Here is an 18,196-nt window from a genome sequence, read left to right on the forward strand (position 1 = left end):
AAGAATGCAGGACAAGTCCTTCACACCACACTGATGGGGAAGGAGATACTACACAGCACAAGGAAGCATAATGTATCCTGTTATGTATCTATCCTAGAAGACACAACTCTGGGACTTTAATTTGTTGTTAAATTGTATGATCAAGAGATCCCATGAAGGCTTATCCTGCAGGGAAAGCCTTATATTGGCAATGTTTCTAGCATGGTATTGTTATAAACCAGAATACTAGATCTACAAAGAACTGCTGCCACATTTCAGACCTCAAAAAATAATTTTATGCATTTACCTGCCCCCATTATGAGCCCTGGTGCAGTGTCCTTCGTATGGACTGTTCCTGACACATAGGGATTGTCTGCCCAGCGGAGATGGAGGTGAAGGTAGCAATCAGGCTTGTTGGGGAAGAAGACAACAGGTTTAAAAAAAAACCAAGTGGTAACAGTTATGGTCCTACAATAATGGAAGCACAGTCAGAGAGCAGCTTCAGCAATGTATGTCTTTGTAGAGAAAGAGAATGGCTGTTCCCCATGGAGCAAAAGTCCAGTCTGAAATATCCAGTTAATATTAGCCATCTAACTAACAAGAATCACTGGTGATGTCTGTGTAGTCTGCCACTGTCTCAGCAAAAAGATATCCAAACTCAAAAAAGTCAGGATGAAATGACTGTACAAAAAACCCTTCTGACAAAACAGTTGCTTAAAAATTATAACTAACAACAACAAGTATTGCATGGTTTTAGGTCCCAGGTAACTGGTAAAATGATGATTAAAAACAACTGTTTGTACTGAAATTTATTTTTGAGAAAAAAAAAGTGCTATGAAAAATAGCATAATGGCTTTTGGACACATCCCTCATCTCTCCTTGTTAAACAACTCCCTGCTGCTTGCTTTTTGTGCACCATCACTCAGAGGTCACATTGCTCACAGCAATCTGACCATGAGCTTTACCAGGAGCGGGCTGCCAGCACCATCTGGGAGCTGCTGCCACGGTGATGCCTCCGCTCCCCTCAGAAAGCTCTGGATCAGGCCCTGCAGGCTTGAACCATGTAGCAGAGTCTTGAACTCTTCAAAAGGGAGCCAGCAGTTCCAGCCCTCCACTTCTGGAGAGGAACCAAAGCTCTGTCAGTGGCAGGACTAAAAGCATTTACTTCACCCAGCAATGCAGAACTCGAAGTCCCAAGGAACAGAGAGTCAGTGAGAAAAACACAAGGTTTTCAGTACAGGTTCGCAAATAACAAAATATTATGGGTAGCTGGGACATCTACACAAACTGACATATCATCTTAGAAAAGGATTTTTTTGATGCAGTTAACTGTGGCATTTATTTCCAAGCAACTGTCAAGAGTTCCCTTTAACAGGGAACCAAGGGTTACCTTAGTTTAAGATGAAACAAAAATACGAAGATGGAAAGAGAAAAGGTATTGATGAGCTCTATTTGACTGATGATGTGCCCCTTATATCCAGACACAAATGACTGCTGTCATGATTATTCTGAATTGGGTTGTGTGGGTGACACACAAGAAAAAATGTCCTCTTTGTGTCAAAGTGATCTAAAATATGAAATGCAGTGCAACAGAGTCCAGACTAGTCACTCTACAGGATGACTGGATTACCAGCTTGTGAAACCACTACTCATGCGATGCAAATAGATTTGCCTACTAGTTTGGCTGGTAAACTGAGTACAAAGCTCTATGGGGCTGTTGGAACCACTGTAAATCCTACCATACAAATAATTCTCGTGCACTTTAGAGAAAAGATAGGCTAAAAAGAGCCACTTACAGGTTTGCAGTTTGTTGGTTTGCCATTCATATCAATGTCTGGAGGGTTTAGAAAATCCCAGTCACGGCCTTTGTTGTAGGTTATCAGAGTTGTAACTTTCCCATCAATTTTCTGGTTGGCCAAAAAGACTCCTTTTACACCTCTGACCTGAAGCATACAGGAGAGAGGGTTAATGACCAGCACTTACACATTTTTTTCAACAAGGATTATCCCTGATTAACTGCTCTTTTGTGGCTCAGAACTGTGTACCCTCAGGTGCTTTCTCCACTAGGAAAGTGAATGATACCTTAAAAAAAAAAATAAGGCAAAAGGATAAGAGGAAAGCGAGAAAGGGGAGGACAATTACTAACTGATTTGTATTTCTAAATGTATTTAAAAAGGATATACAGTTCTCTCAGTGTCAGAAAGCTAATCAAATTACATGTAGTTTATACAGCAAAATACAAAAATTACAATAGCATGGTATTACTGCATATTACTGTTAAAATTACAGCTCTGCATTTTTTTTTTAAAACATGGACATCTCTAAAATGTTATTCTACGAATGATGTAAGCAATTTATAACAGCAACCTGACTTTTACACAGAAGTCATGTGACCCACATCATATAAATAGCACACAAATAGGTTACAGTAACAAAGTACAGTATAATATCCTTTAAAATAACACTGAATTAGGCAGCACAATTGCCTTTTGGAAATAAATGCAGACAGATCATCCAGGGAAGAAACAGTGAGGGCTGAATCAACCTCTCAAGCATCTGAAATGCTTCCACACCCAGTCCACCTCCACACATTTAGCCTCCCTTCACCTGTTAAACCTCTGGGGGGGGTGGGGGGGGGGTGGGGGGCGGAATGTTTACAGGCTCTCTCTTCTCTTGGGCAAACTTAGTTATTTTATTTCAAAACAATCCGTATTAGAACATGATTACAACTCAGATTGTCAAAGTTAATGAGGATAATTTTTAGAAGCAACCTGACAGTAATCGCACGTTAATATGTTTAGTTCTGTTAATATTTCACCCAATGGCATGAGATAAAATCTTGTATTATATTTGAAGGCTTCCTTAAGAGTGCTATTGTTTTCCTTGAGATTATTTATGAGGGTCCTTGAATTTCTGAAAAATTCTTGACAATGTATATCAACTCATACACCATTTTTACCATAGGACAGCTCTCTAATCTACCTTCCAGATTCAACTGTGATGCAAGCCACCCAAATTCTTCTCTATTTTCTGCTCCTTAACTCAGTTCCCTAATCTAAAATTGGGAGATTAGTATCTTTATACCAAGAAGGGAAAAGCTCCACACTAATAATAAGGTGCTATGGAAAAGAAAACATTTCAACATTGTGGAGTGTTCAGTTACTCTGATGAACAGTCCAGTAGCTACCCAAAGCCAGATGAACACAAAGAAATTCAAAATTACCTTTCCTTTGATTTTCTTTGGACTTTTGGATTAGTTCTCAGAGCACCTATTTTCCAAAACAGTTCAGGGGTTAGTTGTTCCCCAGTATTCTTAGAAAAGCACTTTGTACCTTATAAACCTATTTTCTAAACAGGTTTTCTGCTATGACTATGTATTCTGTGGCACATTAATTGCCGCATTGTTACATTACTGATTTTACAGCTAAATATTCTATACTAGTTGGTAGCAAGAAGCACAGTTCAGATGGCCCTACAGTATTTATTAGCAGCAGTTACTGAAATACAAAAATATTACTATATAATAAAAGTTTGTGATTAGCATTTAAATAAATACAGTTTGTTATTTGGAAAAAAAGCATGAAGAATGCGTACTGCAACTTGTGTAGCTCTTATCTATATGAGGAGTCACAGCAAGATCCAATCTAGAAGTATTACATTAGTATGCCCATTTTGCAAACATGTCTATGTCAAATTTGTGAGTGGTTCACACTGGCAGAACTTGATACAATTTCAAGAATATACTCCTTTTGTATAGTCACAAATTTCAAGGGCGTGTTCCTTTTGGACAGTCACTTAATACTTTACATTTCATTTTCTTTCCTTCTTTGAACAATTATCTGGGAATTATTCCCCTTTCACACATGCAACATGAAAAGAAATATGGTACCAAAAAAAGATAAAGTATATAAAAGAAAATGAATGTAGATAGTAGAAACCTATAAAAGATTTTATAGCAAATGTACAAGTGAAAGATGAAGTGAGGCTAGCAGATGATAATGACAGTGCAAATTTTAAGGAGAATTACATGTTGGTGGAAAGGGAAATTGTCAATCATTTTGGACTGTCTCTTCCCAAGATGGGATGCTTGCATTAAAATGCCCAGAGAGAAAACCCAGACTAGACCAAAAAAATCCCATCCTCAAGGACTGCAATATGTGTTACATTTCTAAAAAGGTAGAGTTTAGACAGTAATCATTGGTAATGATAGACCTTTTTGTTGTACTACAGACATTTGGAAAGAAAAAGCTAAACAAAGATGGAGGAGATAAGGAGGAAAAAACTACCATTGTTTTCCCCCACCAAGAAGAGTCATTTAACAGCTCTGTAAGTGCATGACTACAAACCTTTTCCAAAGAAGTCTGGTGCATGTATAAAGATATTTTTTTTTAAAAACTGATACCAGTCAGATTAGAGTGTAACAGTGGCCAAACTGTGTCAGACCAAAGGTCCATTAGTTTAATGTCTTGATAATGGCCAGTCCTATGTCCTACACAAAAGAACAGAACCAGAGCAAATGTACACCTTATTACATTCAAATATTGTCATCAACAGGAATAGAATTGAGAACAGTTTGTGCTACTCTTCCAAAACACTATATTCTTCAGTCTTTTATTTTGCCAAGTGCACTCATGTTAAAATCCAAGATAGATTTGTTTACAGGAGAGTTTGTCTCATAGCAAATGCTACTGGCACAAGACACCTACTGAAAGCAAGTGGATTTGCTGTCCAATATCTAATTTTGTTGATTCTTTGCTTGTCAGAGCTGACACAACCTAGCACAAGGCTCACAGGATTACTATTTAAGACCCTACTGGCTAAAAGATGTTCTGCTCTAAGTCAGGAAGTGTATCAGAGTCACCTAAAAGAAAAAAAGCTGTATGTAGGCAGCTGCATAACTTCTTACTTCAGTAATAAATTGTGCTGCCTTCACTTTCCAATATCTTAAAAAAAAAAAAAAAAAAACAAACAAAAAACAACCCTCAGCCAGTTCTGGTTTTGTACATCCATGGAACCCCATACCTAGAATCTTGTTCTTAAAGCACGCAGCACGTTAGCAGGGCAAGAGGGAAAAATGTAAGTAGTAAAAATAGATACTAGTAAAGATAGTAGTAAAAATAACTGTGAAAATATATCAATGTAAAATTAATTATACTCATAATCAAAATTAAAACTCTACACAGACTACACACCTTGGAAGAGATAAAGACCTACCTCCAGAATATCTATCAGGACATTCTCTTCTGGCTGCTTTGTGCTCCGGACATTCTCCAGCAGGATAGAGTAGTAAACACCTTGCGGGTCAGACTGGTAGAGATTATACGTGTCTGTCTGGTACCATTCCTGAACAGCCACAAACACCTGGTTTTCATCTGTACTGATTATCTGTAAATCCTGTAGAAAAATAAGGTACAAATTGACTAATTTTTCCATCGTTTCTATTTTACAAACAAGTTGGCCCGGACAGTTTAATACCACAGGCAGGGCTGGGGCGGGGGGGAAGAAATGTATCTGAAAGTTCAGTAACAGTAATCTCTCAACATAATACTGATGCAACATGCTGCATCCCACCACTCTGAGGTGGTCAGTCACTGCCTTTTGGCTACAGGTTATTAGAGTGCAAATAGCTTAGTGGAGACCAAAATCATGAATGTGCAACAGCTGTGATCTGCTTTTACTCTTATGGGGAATGACTTCTTGAAAAGAAGTAAAAAAAAAAAAAAGGAAAGGAAAAAAAGAAGTAAATTATTTTCCAAAATCTGGATGACAGTCAATGAAAGATTGAAACAATATAAACAAAGCTAATCTAAAAAATAATCCTCAGATACCTAGAGAATTAAGAAATATTTTGTCCAGGGTAAAGCATAGCATAGCACAAAGAGGATCAGATGTAATTTACAGCAGTTACACACAGAAGTAGTACATATCATGCACACAGTTCATGTATATTATATACATAACACTAATTTATCTATCTATGTAGACAGATCTGCTTAAATATTCAACAGTAACAACATGGGAGTCAACATTCTGCATTTATTTCTCAAGAATTTCAGGCTTGGATATTGCAAGAGCTTGCTTTCAGTTTTCCCAGCTTCTTCACTCCAAACTTCTCAGACAAACAATGCACAGCTGGGGAAAATAATTTAACACTAATATTAAACAGAAGAAATAAATCAGGAACTAGCAACACTGAACTAAGCTTAGCAAACAGAAAAAAAGGACATGAGTTGGCAATAGGATATGGCAGCATAAAGGCAGATGTTGGGACTACACATGAAATGACATCTAGTTACGGAGACTGAAAGCTTGTAAACTCTTTATGACCTTGGTACTTAACTGGAATACTGTATCCAGTTCTGGTCACCTTATTACTGTAAAAATAACTAAGGCAATGGAGTGAATATTAAATAAAGCTACCAAAATGTAAAAAGAATATGAATTGGGGGAAAATTGGCTTTAAAAAAAAATTTAAAAAAATAAATCAGGAAATCAACTTTGTAGAACTCTAAGAGAGAAAGAAAACAAATTTTGTAAGAATCCAGATAAGACTGAAGAAAATGTGAGTAACAGAGCAATACTGAATACTTGGTAAAGCATGGCAGTCATGCTTTAGGCAACATGCATGATGTGATTGAGGCACTTAGATTAAAAAAGACATGAATAGAAATAATACAAGAGAAAGATTTTTATTATGAACAAATATGGTTATTAAATAACTAATCATTTAGTTAAAGTATTTTTACATATATGACACATCTCAATACAAAAGAGCCTAAGTGAAGTTTCTTGTCAATGACAGCTCAATGCTGTTTTCAAAGACTTTCATGTTGAACTATGTACTAAAGTAGATTTTTGTTTAGCATCGCATGAATAGTTCTCTTTTTCCTTATACTCACAAATTACTCAGAAGCAGGGAGTCTGGCAGAAATACCAGCAAAACACAGCAACTGATCCCAACAGGTTCTTTAAAAAGCCTTTGAAATGTACAGAATGCTTCATCTCCTGCCTTAAACCATGGCAATGCGAGGCTGGGTAGCCCACATTACACCACATCTAATACTGAATTCACCTCTTCTTTTGCAGTGTGAGAAAAGCTCCCCTGATTATCCGATAAGTAAGGATGGAAGTGAAGCAGAAAGTCAAAAGAGGGAATAAAGAAACGGTTCTCTATTTTATGTGAAAACCTCTAGAAAACCCTTACTCTCCTGTGATGCCAGGAACTTTCAGTAAAATTATCACCTATATTTATATATAATTATATGTTATGCAAATATAACATATAAAATAATTTATTATATATACTAGATGATATATAATACCAATATGTATTTGTAAAAAATATAATAAAACATTTATACAGTGAATGTAGGTAAGGTGCTCTCCTTGCCCCAAGCGCTGCTGGGGTGGCAGTGGTTGCACGGGTGGCCCATGTGGCAGGGGTGAGAGCTGGGAGGATGGGCACAGCTGCGGTTCTTGGATCTCAGGGTGGGGTAGGAGCTGCTGGGTCAGCAGAAGCAACACACAAAGAGCCAAAATGTGTGGTGTAGAAATACAGGAAAATTAATTTGGGGCAGATTGGAGGGATCAGGTGAAAGAGAGAGGGACTGGACTGCAGAAATTTACTGAAGCAGATGAGAGTTTACTTTTATCTTGGCAGCAACTGTTACGAAGAAAGAGGTTTGTACACTCAGACTGCTAGATGCCAATTATTTTCTGAGGCAAGAACTTAACAGATTCTGGTTTTAGCTGCCTTGGACTTTGTTCCTTCTGTTCAGAATTTACACTTTCAGATTTCCAGTTCAGTGTTACTGCTATTTTCCTTTCACAGTGATTTCTTTTCCCTCAAGAAGCAAATCAGTCCTTCAGTTCTACTACCTTGCATTAATCCTGCACAACATTTTCTGTCTAGTCATGATATAATCCTCCAGGAAAATTAATTGACAAAGTAAGGAAAACTGCAAATTTCATGCCCGAATCTTAAATTTATCTTAAAAAAAATCCCGGATGACACAGACTGCTGGAAATCTAACTAAAACAAAGCTAAACTGTCATGTCAGTCTTACACTATTCCTATCCTGGAAAGGTGAATTTAAAAAGAGGAAAAAGAAATTGATTGACAAACATAGAGGCTGTGTCTTCAGTGTGCTAAGTCCAACCCTTCACCCCAGCTACCCACTGTTCAACAGATGGTAGCACATAAAGATGGCATGTCAGCAAATATTGCTAGTCAGAACTTACTGTCACTGAAGAGTTAGCTAGTAAGGACATCTGAGAAAGAAGAAATATCTTGATGAAGGGAATGCAAGTTATTATTGCTTTATTTAATTCATGGCCACATACTAGTTTAGGCTGTAATCTCGGCAGATCCTATAAGGAAAGCATTTATTCTTTGATGATTTCATGCCTGAACTACTGCAATTGCCTTCTTGCTGGACCTCCTGCTTTCCCCCTCCGCATTTTGCAGGCTACTCAAAGTCCTGCTGATCATCTAATTTTTCTGTAATTATGCTATTCACACATGATTTCTTCAAATTAATTTATAAAGATCATCTTTACTGATGTTAGAGATCTTCAGGATTTGGAACATTCCTTATTGTCACTAATCAGATTTTTGTTTATCTCCAGGATGGTTTTTCTGTATACGTTCCATATTTGAGCTCTTGTGCTTTCCTTTCATTTCCATGCTCAAATGATAGAGTCTGTGTACTTTCAGGTGTCCCAAGACAGAATCTTCTCCCAGATTTGGCACAGAAACCACGTCATTTCCTTTATGGCATGCCCATTCCTCCATGGACATCCTTTCTCTCATCTTTACTACTTTACTTTTGCTCTGTACAGTATGACATGTCTGCTTTGTTCCATGTCTTGCTGATCCAAGCACCCATGCTCACCATTCTCACTTCTCTTTTTTTTTTTTTTTTTTCCCCAAAGCTCACCAATGATAATTTGTATCAGTGATGGAATGTGATTCCCAAGTACCAGTGTTCTCCATTTACTTTATCTCATCATCTCAGGTTGTAAGTTTCTACAGTTCTGAGATGCTACTAGCTGTATTGTCCAAAACTCCATGAGATCTCTGTGTTCTGTTTGCTAAGGTACTTCTTGTGCACCATATTCTATGAACTTCTTTGTCACAATGTTTCCTTCGTTTTCCTCTCTTTACTGGGTAATGTTATACCTCACTAAGCATAGATGTCTAAGTTAATCACTAAAAATCTGTGGAACAACTCATAGATCCAAGACAGTGGACCAACCCAGGGCCATAGATAGGTCTACCTACAGGTACAATCAAAGTAGCCTGAAAGTGCTGTAAAATCCACTATGTAATCAAGTCCACAGAGTCGTTTTCCCATGGGTGGATGAAAGTAGACAGAAACTAGCCTTCAAATGATGTAAACAGTCACCTCAAGGGAAATGGAAGAAACTGTCGTCTAAGTCTACTTGGAGTTAAATACTGGGTATAAATCACAGCTAAGGAGATTCAGGTTAGACATCAGAATATCCTTCTATAGTAGGGCCTGGTCATACACACTGAGGATAAATGCTTAGGGAGGTAAAGTAATCTTCATCCCTGGGTGCTGTTAAGAGTAGATTAGACAAATATCTGTCTAGGCAGATGACCATACTTTGGAAAAGGACCTCTCAGGATCCTTTCCATGTCTACTGTCTATGATACTGTGAAAACAGAGGAAAATAAAAACACATATTACTGAGATTGCTTGAAATGTTACACATACAATTAAAAATATTATTAAAAAGACAGGATTTGGATTTTTGGGTTTTGCAGGTTTTTTGTTTGTTTGGGGTTTTTTTTCAATTCAAGCTTCTTAACTATGCTAATGAAAGTAAACAATTTCCAGACAAATAAATATTTCCACTTTGCAATCTTTTAATACTGTGGTTGGGCAACAGGTTAACCTGAAGCAAGTGATAAATTAAACAGAGAATCATGAGGAATAAATGTATCACAAGCGCAACAGATGTAAGCATTCAAGGCTGTGTAGTCTCAGCCATGACCTCCAGATGCACCACATTTATACCCCTGTAATCTCTTAAACACAATCAAGGCAACTACATAGCACATAAAGATAATCTTTCTAATCTTCCTTGCCTGGCCAAGTAAAACAGTGCAAGGAGAGAAATCAATAAAATTTACACTCTGAAGAAAAGAACAGTTCCTTGAATCCACCTCGGATGGATTTGCACAACCAGGGAGCCAGACACCTGCTACAGCTCAGGTTTCACTGGCTACTGCCTTGACACCTCCTGGAAAAGGAATACTTCTCCTGCATCAAATGCCACTGCTACCTGTATTTCTATTTTGTTCCCCTTTATTCTTTGTTTAGCAGCCATTCCAATGGACTTTCAGAATAGGAAAGTACTCCTGCTGCAGCTGCAAATGGCTCTTCTGCCTGGCACAGAGGAACAACCACAGCTGAAGCCTCCTGGGGCAGCAGACAGCAAAGGTGGTGAAGGAGCTACCCAAATGGAGAAACAATTCTTGGGAGACTAAGAGCCTTGCTAAATGAGCTCTCATAGTCTCAGTACTTCATAATCCAACCATCATGCAGCCAGAGCCCCTAGAGAACTTTGAGGACAAAAGGGCTGCAGGAACCTCTCCTGCCATTTCTGCTGTTAATGAATGGGCCCATTTAAAAAATCCTTGAAAAAGTTATGGCAAGAAGGAGCTCGATAAAGGAATACATGCTTCAAAAGACTGATGGCTATTTAGGGAGAACGAGTAAAACTGCTCAAAATAATTTACTCCTGATAGTGTTATATCTATTATTGAATGATACAAGTTTGGGAAAAAACCTATGGTTAAAACAGCAATGTATATCTCAGACTGAGGCAAGGAAGAGGTGGGCCTGTTTTGAGCCCCTCAGAAGGGCACTAGGTGATAATCAAAATAAAGAGAATATATGGAGTTGATTAAAGGCATGTATAGAAGATTGGTATTACCGTTAATACGTTAAAGACCAACTTATTTCTAAGGCAATAGGATCTTTTTCTTCTTTTATTTTTGTTTATTTTTCCCCTGTACTCTCTTTTATCTTAGTTACCTGAAAAATTTTACATTATTGCCTATTTCACAAGATTGAAAAAAAAATGCAGAGATAAAAATAGACAAAAGAAGCTTTTACCACACCGTATCTTTTCAGAACTAAACTTTATGAATTGCAGTAGGATATAACAGACAACAGAGCTCTCGCATTGAGATTTTGTAGCCGGCACGAACAAATCCAGAATCAATGAATGTCTTGTATCAATTCATAAAAGGAGATCATTAACAATGGAGTTTACTTTACCAGAGGTGGGAAGGGGACTCAGAATAATTAAATTCTCCCAAATTGCAACAGTAAAACTACCATTATTTGTAGGAGATCCTTGGTTTGGTCAGCAATTTTGTTAACAAATACTTTGCTTAAACTCTCTGAATGAACTAGTTCCAAGTTTTTTTTTGTTAGTCACATTAGAGCATGACTCAAAATCCTGAATAAGGACCAGAACCCAATGTAATCCTTCTCCACACCACACTTCTCTAGGCAAAGCCAATCAGAACTTCAAAAACTTTTGTGCAATACAAGTGTGATGACTCTCCAGATGGGGCTGCAGCCTGTGCCGCTCGGCAGACCTGCTCTCCTAGCAATGGCACCTGAACCCTTGCTCTAGGCTGAAAACAGCCCAAGGGGGATTGCTAGATCTCTCTGGAACACTCCTGCATGCCTAGCCAGCCATCTTGACACACAAATGCAATCCTTCTTCTCTTGGCTTGGTTTTGGTATTCCCTTCCTACAAGTTATTAACTTCTGATCTAGTTTTAGCAGCAGAGAACAAGCAATCTTGGTAAAATGGAATGTAGTATTAAAACCAATTTATTTTTAAAACAACAGCTCCAGATTTCCTCTTCTGTTTTGGGAAGCATACAGGCAACCTTTAATATGGTCTCACCAACCTTTGCTACCACCCTGCTTGGCAGCAGCCAGTACTTGACTACTGTCAAACGCAGGAGACAGCTATGTGATTCAAATGCAGTGTCAGTATCAAACAGGCTACTAAAATAAAAAAATATCTCAACAGCATGGAAAAAGCTGAAAAAAGAAATCTGAATTCTGTTCATTACATGGCCCCCAACAGCTCTTCTCTCTGTACATATGTGGAGCTATGGTATGCTACAAAAAGGTGACCTAAGTGGCACTGTGGAGCTGGAGCCTAGAAACTTAGCACATGTAAAGCTTGGCTGGAAGCTGCTTTTAGCAGCCTTTGATTCATAAGTAAGGAGGACTTGAGATATGTCCAAAGACAAACACTTATCCTTTTCTAGGTTCCTCCTTGGTGATACATTTGGACAAATACAAACACAAATGCAAATACAAACAATATAAAAAGAATTGAATAATCTTTTTTTGCAGATTTTCAACCTCTTCATATCGAAAGGAAAACAAGACATCATTAACATTTGTTAATTACTCAGTCTGAAAATGTTCATTCTATCTCTGTACATAAAATCACCATGAAATGCATTTGTGCAGCAAAAGAATACTATCTGAAGAGGCCAGCACTGTTCCCTCAGGCTACAGCCTCCTGTTCCATCACAGCTCTCCTAATGTTGTTAGACACATTCTTGACCAGCCTGTAGAATCTTCTGACTTGGCTACAGGTTTCCTTCCCTGTACACAATCACTGCTCAAAAACTCTGGCCAGTGACATGAAGCACTTGAAAGGAGATTTTTTGAAGCCTTGTTCAATTCTTTGGAGAAAAATGCAATACAGACTATTTCAGACCCACTTCAATCTCCTGGTTAGGAGAAATCTAATACCTAAAAAACCCGGAAACTCAGTTCTTTCAAAAGCTAGTTTTTAATCTTTAAAAAAATGTCTTTGTAAATTCTTTCATTCTGTTTATCTCCTACCACCGTAAAAGTAGCAACTCCACATTCACATGTTCTAGATGTACTCTTAATGTGCCAGCATCTTTGCTGATATCCTGCTTCTTTGCAGGATTTCATCAGTAATTTGCTGATATGAATCTTTTCCCTTCTGTTCAAATTGTATTGGAAGATACACTTCTACTGCACTCGGATGATTCCTACTGAAATACAGTCTGATGAAAAACTTCAGAGCTGTGTTCTTACTTCAGTATCTAAAATTTCTGCTGTAATGCGAAGGTACCAAATCACTTTTTAAAAAAAAGTATCTTTTAAAGAAGTTAAAATCTCTCACATTCACTAGTGTTCTAATGGATGTCTGGCTTCCAGGCCCTCTAAGTGAAATTTTCAGCTCTGTTGTGTGCAGATACCAAAGAAACTTCTCTTGGAGGCACCATCAAAATGCTAAAGAGATACATTTTATTTCGTTCCACTCATCGGGTACTGCCTGAACTAGGAAGAACACAAAAACATCCCTTTCCAAATGACACAGTCATCCTGTTCCTAGCTAGCTATTGACGCTATCCAAAATGAAACCATTAACTTCTAATTTATTTATTCAGTCAAGCCTGGAGTTAATCTGCTTAGCAATAAAAAAAAAAAAAAAAAAAAAAAGACAAATAAACAAAAAACATATTTTCCAAGACAAAGAATTCAGCATGCAGAACTATTTCAAACAATCCAGACTACATACGACAGAAATACAAGGGAGTTATACCTGACACTTTTTGAATATGTCAGAAACGTACTCAGTAAGAGCATATGCCCAGTAAACTAAGCACCCTTTGCAGATTAATGCATTTTAAGGCTAGAAGTGATGATTAGATCCTGTAGTCGCTCTCTCCAATCTTTCCAACCAGAGAATTTCCAACAATTATTTCTGCATATTTTATAAGATTCACGAGGAGCAAATAACTTCTATATGGTTAGAGCAAACCTCCCAGAAAGGCACTCAGTTACGATTTGAAAATTTCAAAACCTAGAATATCTGTCACTTTCCTTGGCACTTTTTTAAATACATAATCGCCAACACCATTAAGAAGTTGAGCTCAGTTTCGAATTTGGAATCAGCTCCCAGCTACAGTGGGTCTTCCTCTACTAAAGTACTTTTAAGACTCAGTATTTTCTCCTCAAGAGGAGGCTTCTTCATTACTATCAAGTTGCCTCTTGATCTGCTTTTTGAAAAACAAATTACACATTTTTCAGGGTTATTTTTCACTGAGATCACTACACTGATGTTGTTTATAGTGTGTTTTCTCAAACACAGCAGAGATCATCGTGAAGTGTTGAAGAGCAGTAGAAATACGTGACTGTGGAGAACTTCTTGAACTGATTTTGCTGCCAAGGAAAGCTCCACGGGACAGAGATCTAGGTTACCCACTGTGTGCTGTTATCTCTACCCCTCCCATAACATTTGCTGCTCTTCTTCACAACTGATGCAAGCTCACCTATTACAAACATGGATGCCTACAAGACAATAGTCTCATATAGTTCTTGAGTTCTGACAACCTCCACTGGTTTATTCAGATCTGTCAGACAGCTCTATCTGAACCCAAATAACATGCCCTTTATTAATCAGGGTACTGTGATATTGATATTTAAATCAGAAGCATGTGTTATTAAGGAGGTACAGTACACATCCAACTTGTTAAAAATAATTCACTGTCCTGAATGCTTGAAGTAATCATCCACACATCAAATATTAACTACCATCTATAATAATAGCACTCTGTACAACTATTAAAAACTTGAGTTAGTATGTCCATCTTCTACATGATGGCAGTATCAGGAAGGACAAACAGCGCTGCCTCGGTCAAATGCAGCAGATTATTGGGCGTGAGAAGGAAATTGCATTGGAAAGGTACAGATTCTTCCTGTACAAGCTATCCAGAAGCAGAAGGAAGAAATGCCCTTGTCTCTCTTACAAGATTTCTGCCCTTCCATTTCCCAAGACACAACATTTTCCCACACAAGTTAGCATAGTCAACACTTGCACTAATGTGCTGACACTTCAGGAAATTTGTCATGGGCAAAACTTGGGGAATGTTACCTGATTTAATTTATTGCCAGCTAACACACACTTCAAATTACTGATTTGGGTATTGAGAAAAAAAAAAAAAAAAAAAACAAACCAAAACAAACGTATAAACAAACACTTAGGGAAACATCCTTCCTCCCCATTCTCTAGGTTCAGCTTAATCAAATACCTCTTCTCCACCCTTCCTACTCTCAACTCCCTTGTTCCAGCTTGTGTTAATCTAGTTCCTCTCAACTCCTTCAGTGAGGCAGTCGGCTGTGCAGGAGGTTGGGGTCATCTGTGGAAGTTTTTCTTTCTCAATCCTTGCTTATTCTTTGCTTTCCTCCCTTGCTCCTTGCTTTCTTCTGTCCCAGTGTGGGCCATCCATGGCCTGCAGTCCCTTGGGATGTCCACATTTGGCATGGTTTAACATTTAAAACTGGCTATTCTTCTGCTGTTTTCCTACTTACAAATGCCCCCAAGAAAGCATAAAGGCTACTTTGAAGGCCTTAAAAAACCTGAAATAATATGTGAAAGGGTTGATGTATTTACCTGTCCTTGGCTATACATTTTGTGTCAAAACAGATAGATTGATAGATAAATACATAGCTATTTCTATAGTGCTAGTAGGAGCATATCCAAGTTTTAGATTCTTGTTCAACTGATATCTGAGGATTTGACTTGAGGATTTTGTTAATATGTTGTACATTTTAAACCAGAATACTTCAGACCACCACTTAGACTAAAATAAAAATAATTAAAATAAAATCAAAGGCAAAAAAACCAATATTAAACACATTCTTTACTTCATAACAATAACAGCAGAAGGAAATACATTGTACTCCACTGTCCTTCATCAGATGAGCAATGAATTAAACCCGTGCAATTCAACACATGCAAAGGTAACATGTCTTAGTTCTCTGCTAAGTAAGAAACAGAATCACATGAAAAGGCAGGAACCTCAACAGGTCTCCAGACCAACCTCCTGCTGGGAGCAGGATGAGCTGTGAGGCCAGACCAGGTTACTAAGAGCTTTATCCAGCTGGGTCTTTAAAACTTCTAAGTCGTTATTCTTCAGGACTGCAGAAGCCTTCTAACTATAAAGTTAGGAAACACACTGTGTGCAGCACAAAAATTCAATTGCATCAGTTAGACAATATGTAAATATCTGTCTGTGTTTTATTGCTGATTTATTATGCAAATATAGAAACCCTGTCACTATAAAAATATGCTAGACTGAAGGAACCTCTCAACAAGCCTTGCGATTTTGTAAGTAATCAAAGTTCATATTGGGATTCTTTAATGAAATAAAGCACCATCAGCTGGTAAAATTCTCATATATTACTTTTCATGCTTATACCAGAAAAGACCATGTGGGATTAAATTGTAATTGATTCTTGAAAGAACACTCGATCAGTACCATTACGTTGCCATTGGGTGTGAAGCACTGCTTCATGGAAGCAAAGCTCAAAAACTGTTGTGGTAACTGATAACAAATAAGCTATCGTACATTCTTGCCCTCTATGATTTATGAGATACTACATTCCTAGAATAAAAACAGTAGGGTAAGAATATACCACAAATGGGATTCAGAAATCTTTGCAAGGAGAAATTGTGATCTCAGAATAATGAGGTTTAAAAAATAAAAGAACAAAACTAGTTTAGGCAGAAAGAGAAGATGAGAAATATATATAAATAGAAAGAAAAACGTGTATACTTACTTTTGGCAGTGCATATTTTGGCAACTTCATCTGTACAAAGCCATTTCGGCGGTAAGACACATAATACTTAGTCCGATTTGCTGATGTTGTCTATACAAAGGAAAAACAGAACCCTGTGACAGTTTATGTTAAATCTAAAGAGTCTGAGATGGAAGATTTTTTTCTTTTTAACCTGCAACTGAAATACCTAGCTAATACTTTTACTGCATGCAATTAATTTGCACAGTGTACTCCCAAAAGAATAAATCAAAAAGTTGTGACAAAATAGTGTCCAAGTAGACTCAAACTCTTCTTCTCTCCTCCTCTTTAGGAAGAAAAAAGTGATTTACTTCCTTCTTTTGCCATTTCAGCTGTCTTGGGTGATACCTGAGACTTCAGCATCTCATTTTCCCCAATCCTTACTGGTATCTCTGATATGTACTGGCCTCCCACATCTTTGCCCTTTCATAGAAGTCCAGGCAGCAAAACCCTCCAGGTAAGAGGTAGGGAAGAGCTACACTGCCTATGAACACCAGGTACATTAAGGGCAAGTGGTACTCCAACAGCACAACTCAAAGCAGAGCTCAAAAACCTGAATAAATCATGCTCACACATGTAAAGCATTCACTATATTTGACTAATATTTTCTACAGAGGATAAAACTTTCCAGTGCAAGATGCTGACATGCCACATGGAAGATAATGCTGCAATTTTGAATCCATTGGTTGGTCAGTTTACAAGTCAGTGATGTGTCCTGAAGACACAGTTATATGCTTAAATAGAGAGGTAAAACACAGATTTCAACTGCTTGCATGTGTGGAACTGAAGACAGATCAGGTTTTAGGTAAAACACTTGGGGGTTTATGGAGATTTTCACTAAAGAAAGCCAACAGAAACACATATTGAAAGAAACACTGCTGTATGACTATTACCCATTAGCCTCTTTCTCCTCTGTAATAGCAGATACACTGGTCATTTTAAGACTTTTCCCTGATTCACAAAAAAAAATAATAATGCAAATAATGTTGCAAAGTACCAAAAGGAAGATTCTAAATAAATGTCAATGAAAATACTCAACTAACAGCCTCCCTAGCTTTTTATAGTCAGAAACATAATGCCAAAATCTTTGCTGGTATATAAAGAGGCATATTTCCAACTAAGCCTCTTGAGAACCATCAGATTAAATTAGCAAAGGTTTTAGCTTTTGGTAAATAGTATTTCATATTTTTTTCCACATTATTTTCCCCCAGAAAATCAGCTAGGTAATGGCTAGTCAGTCATTTTCCCTAAGTTTATAAAGTGTGGCTGCTTTGCAGGAATGGACTGGTCAAAAAAAAAAAAAAAAAAAAGTAAGAAGTGAAATGAAACGTCCAAAATTTTTCTCTGGTTGTCCATGACAAATCAGATGGTGGAACAGAAGCACAGACTCATCTTCTTTCGTTGATTTAGGAAATCCATTTAAAATCCTACCCCAATCTCACTGCTTTTCTCCTCAACTTTTGTGTTTAAAAAGGGAAGCTGATTTGAAAGACAGGCTACCCTGCAGCATGCAAACTTGGCTTGGCTTG

General features: G+C 37.6%; 1 protein-coding gene across 1 annotated transcript in view; it reads right to left on the reverse strand.

Moving 5' to 3' along the window:
• SORCS2 (sortilin related VPS10 domain containing receptor 2) overlaps positions 1–18,196 on the reverse strand; it is a 572,656-nt gene that overhangs the window by 65,997 nt on the left and 488,463 nt on the right. Inside the window, exons 8-11 of the mRNA XM_074822047.1 lie at positions 16,650–16,739; positions 5,194–5,373; positions 1,776–1,922; positions 287–389 (exon numbers count right to left, since the gene is read on the reverse strand). Coding sequence (XP_074678148.1) covers positions 287–389; positions 1,776–1,922; positions 5,194–5,373; positions 16,650–16,739 — 520 coding nt within the window. The remainder of the gene's footprint in view (positions 1–286; positions 390–1,775; positions 1,923–5,193; positions 5,374–16,649; positions 16,740–18,196) is intronic.

Source organism: Strix aluco, chromosome 4 (assembly GCF_031877795.1).
Source record: "Strix aluco isolate bStrAlu1 chromosome 4, bStrAlu1.hap1, whole genome shotgun sequence".
NCBI lineage: Eukaryota > Metazoa > Chordata > Aves > Strigiformes > Strigidae > Strix > Strix aluco.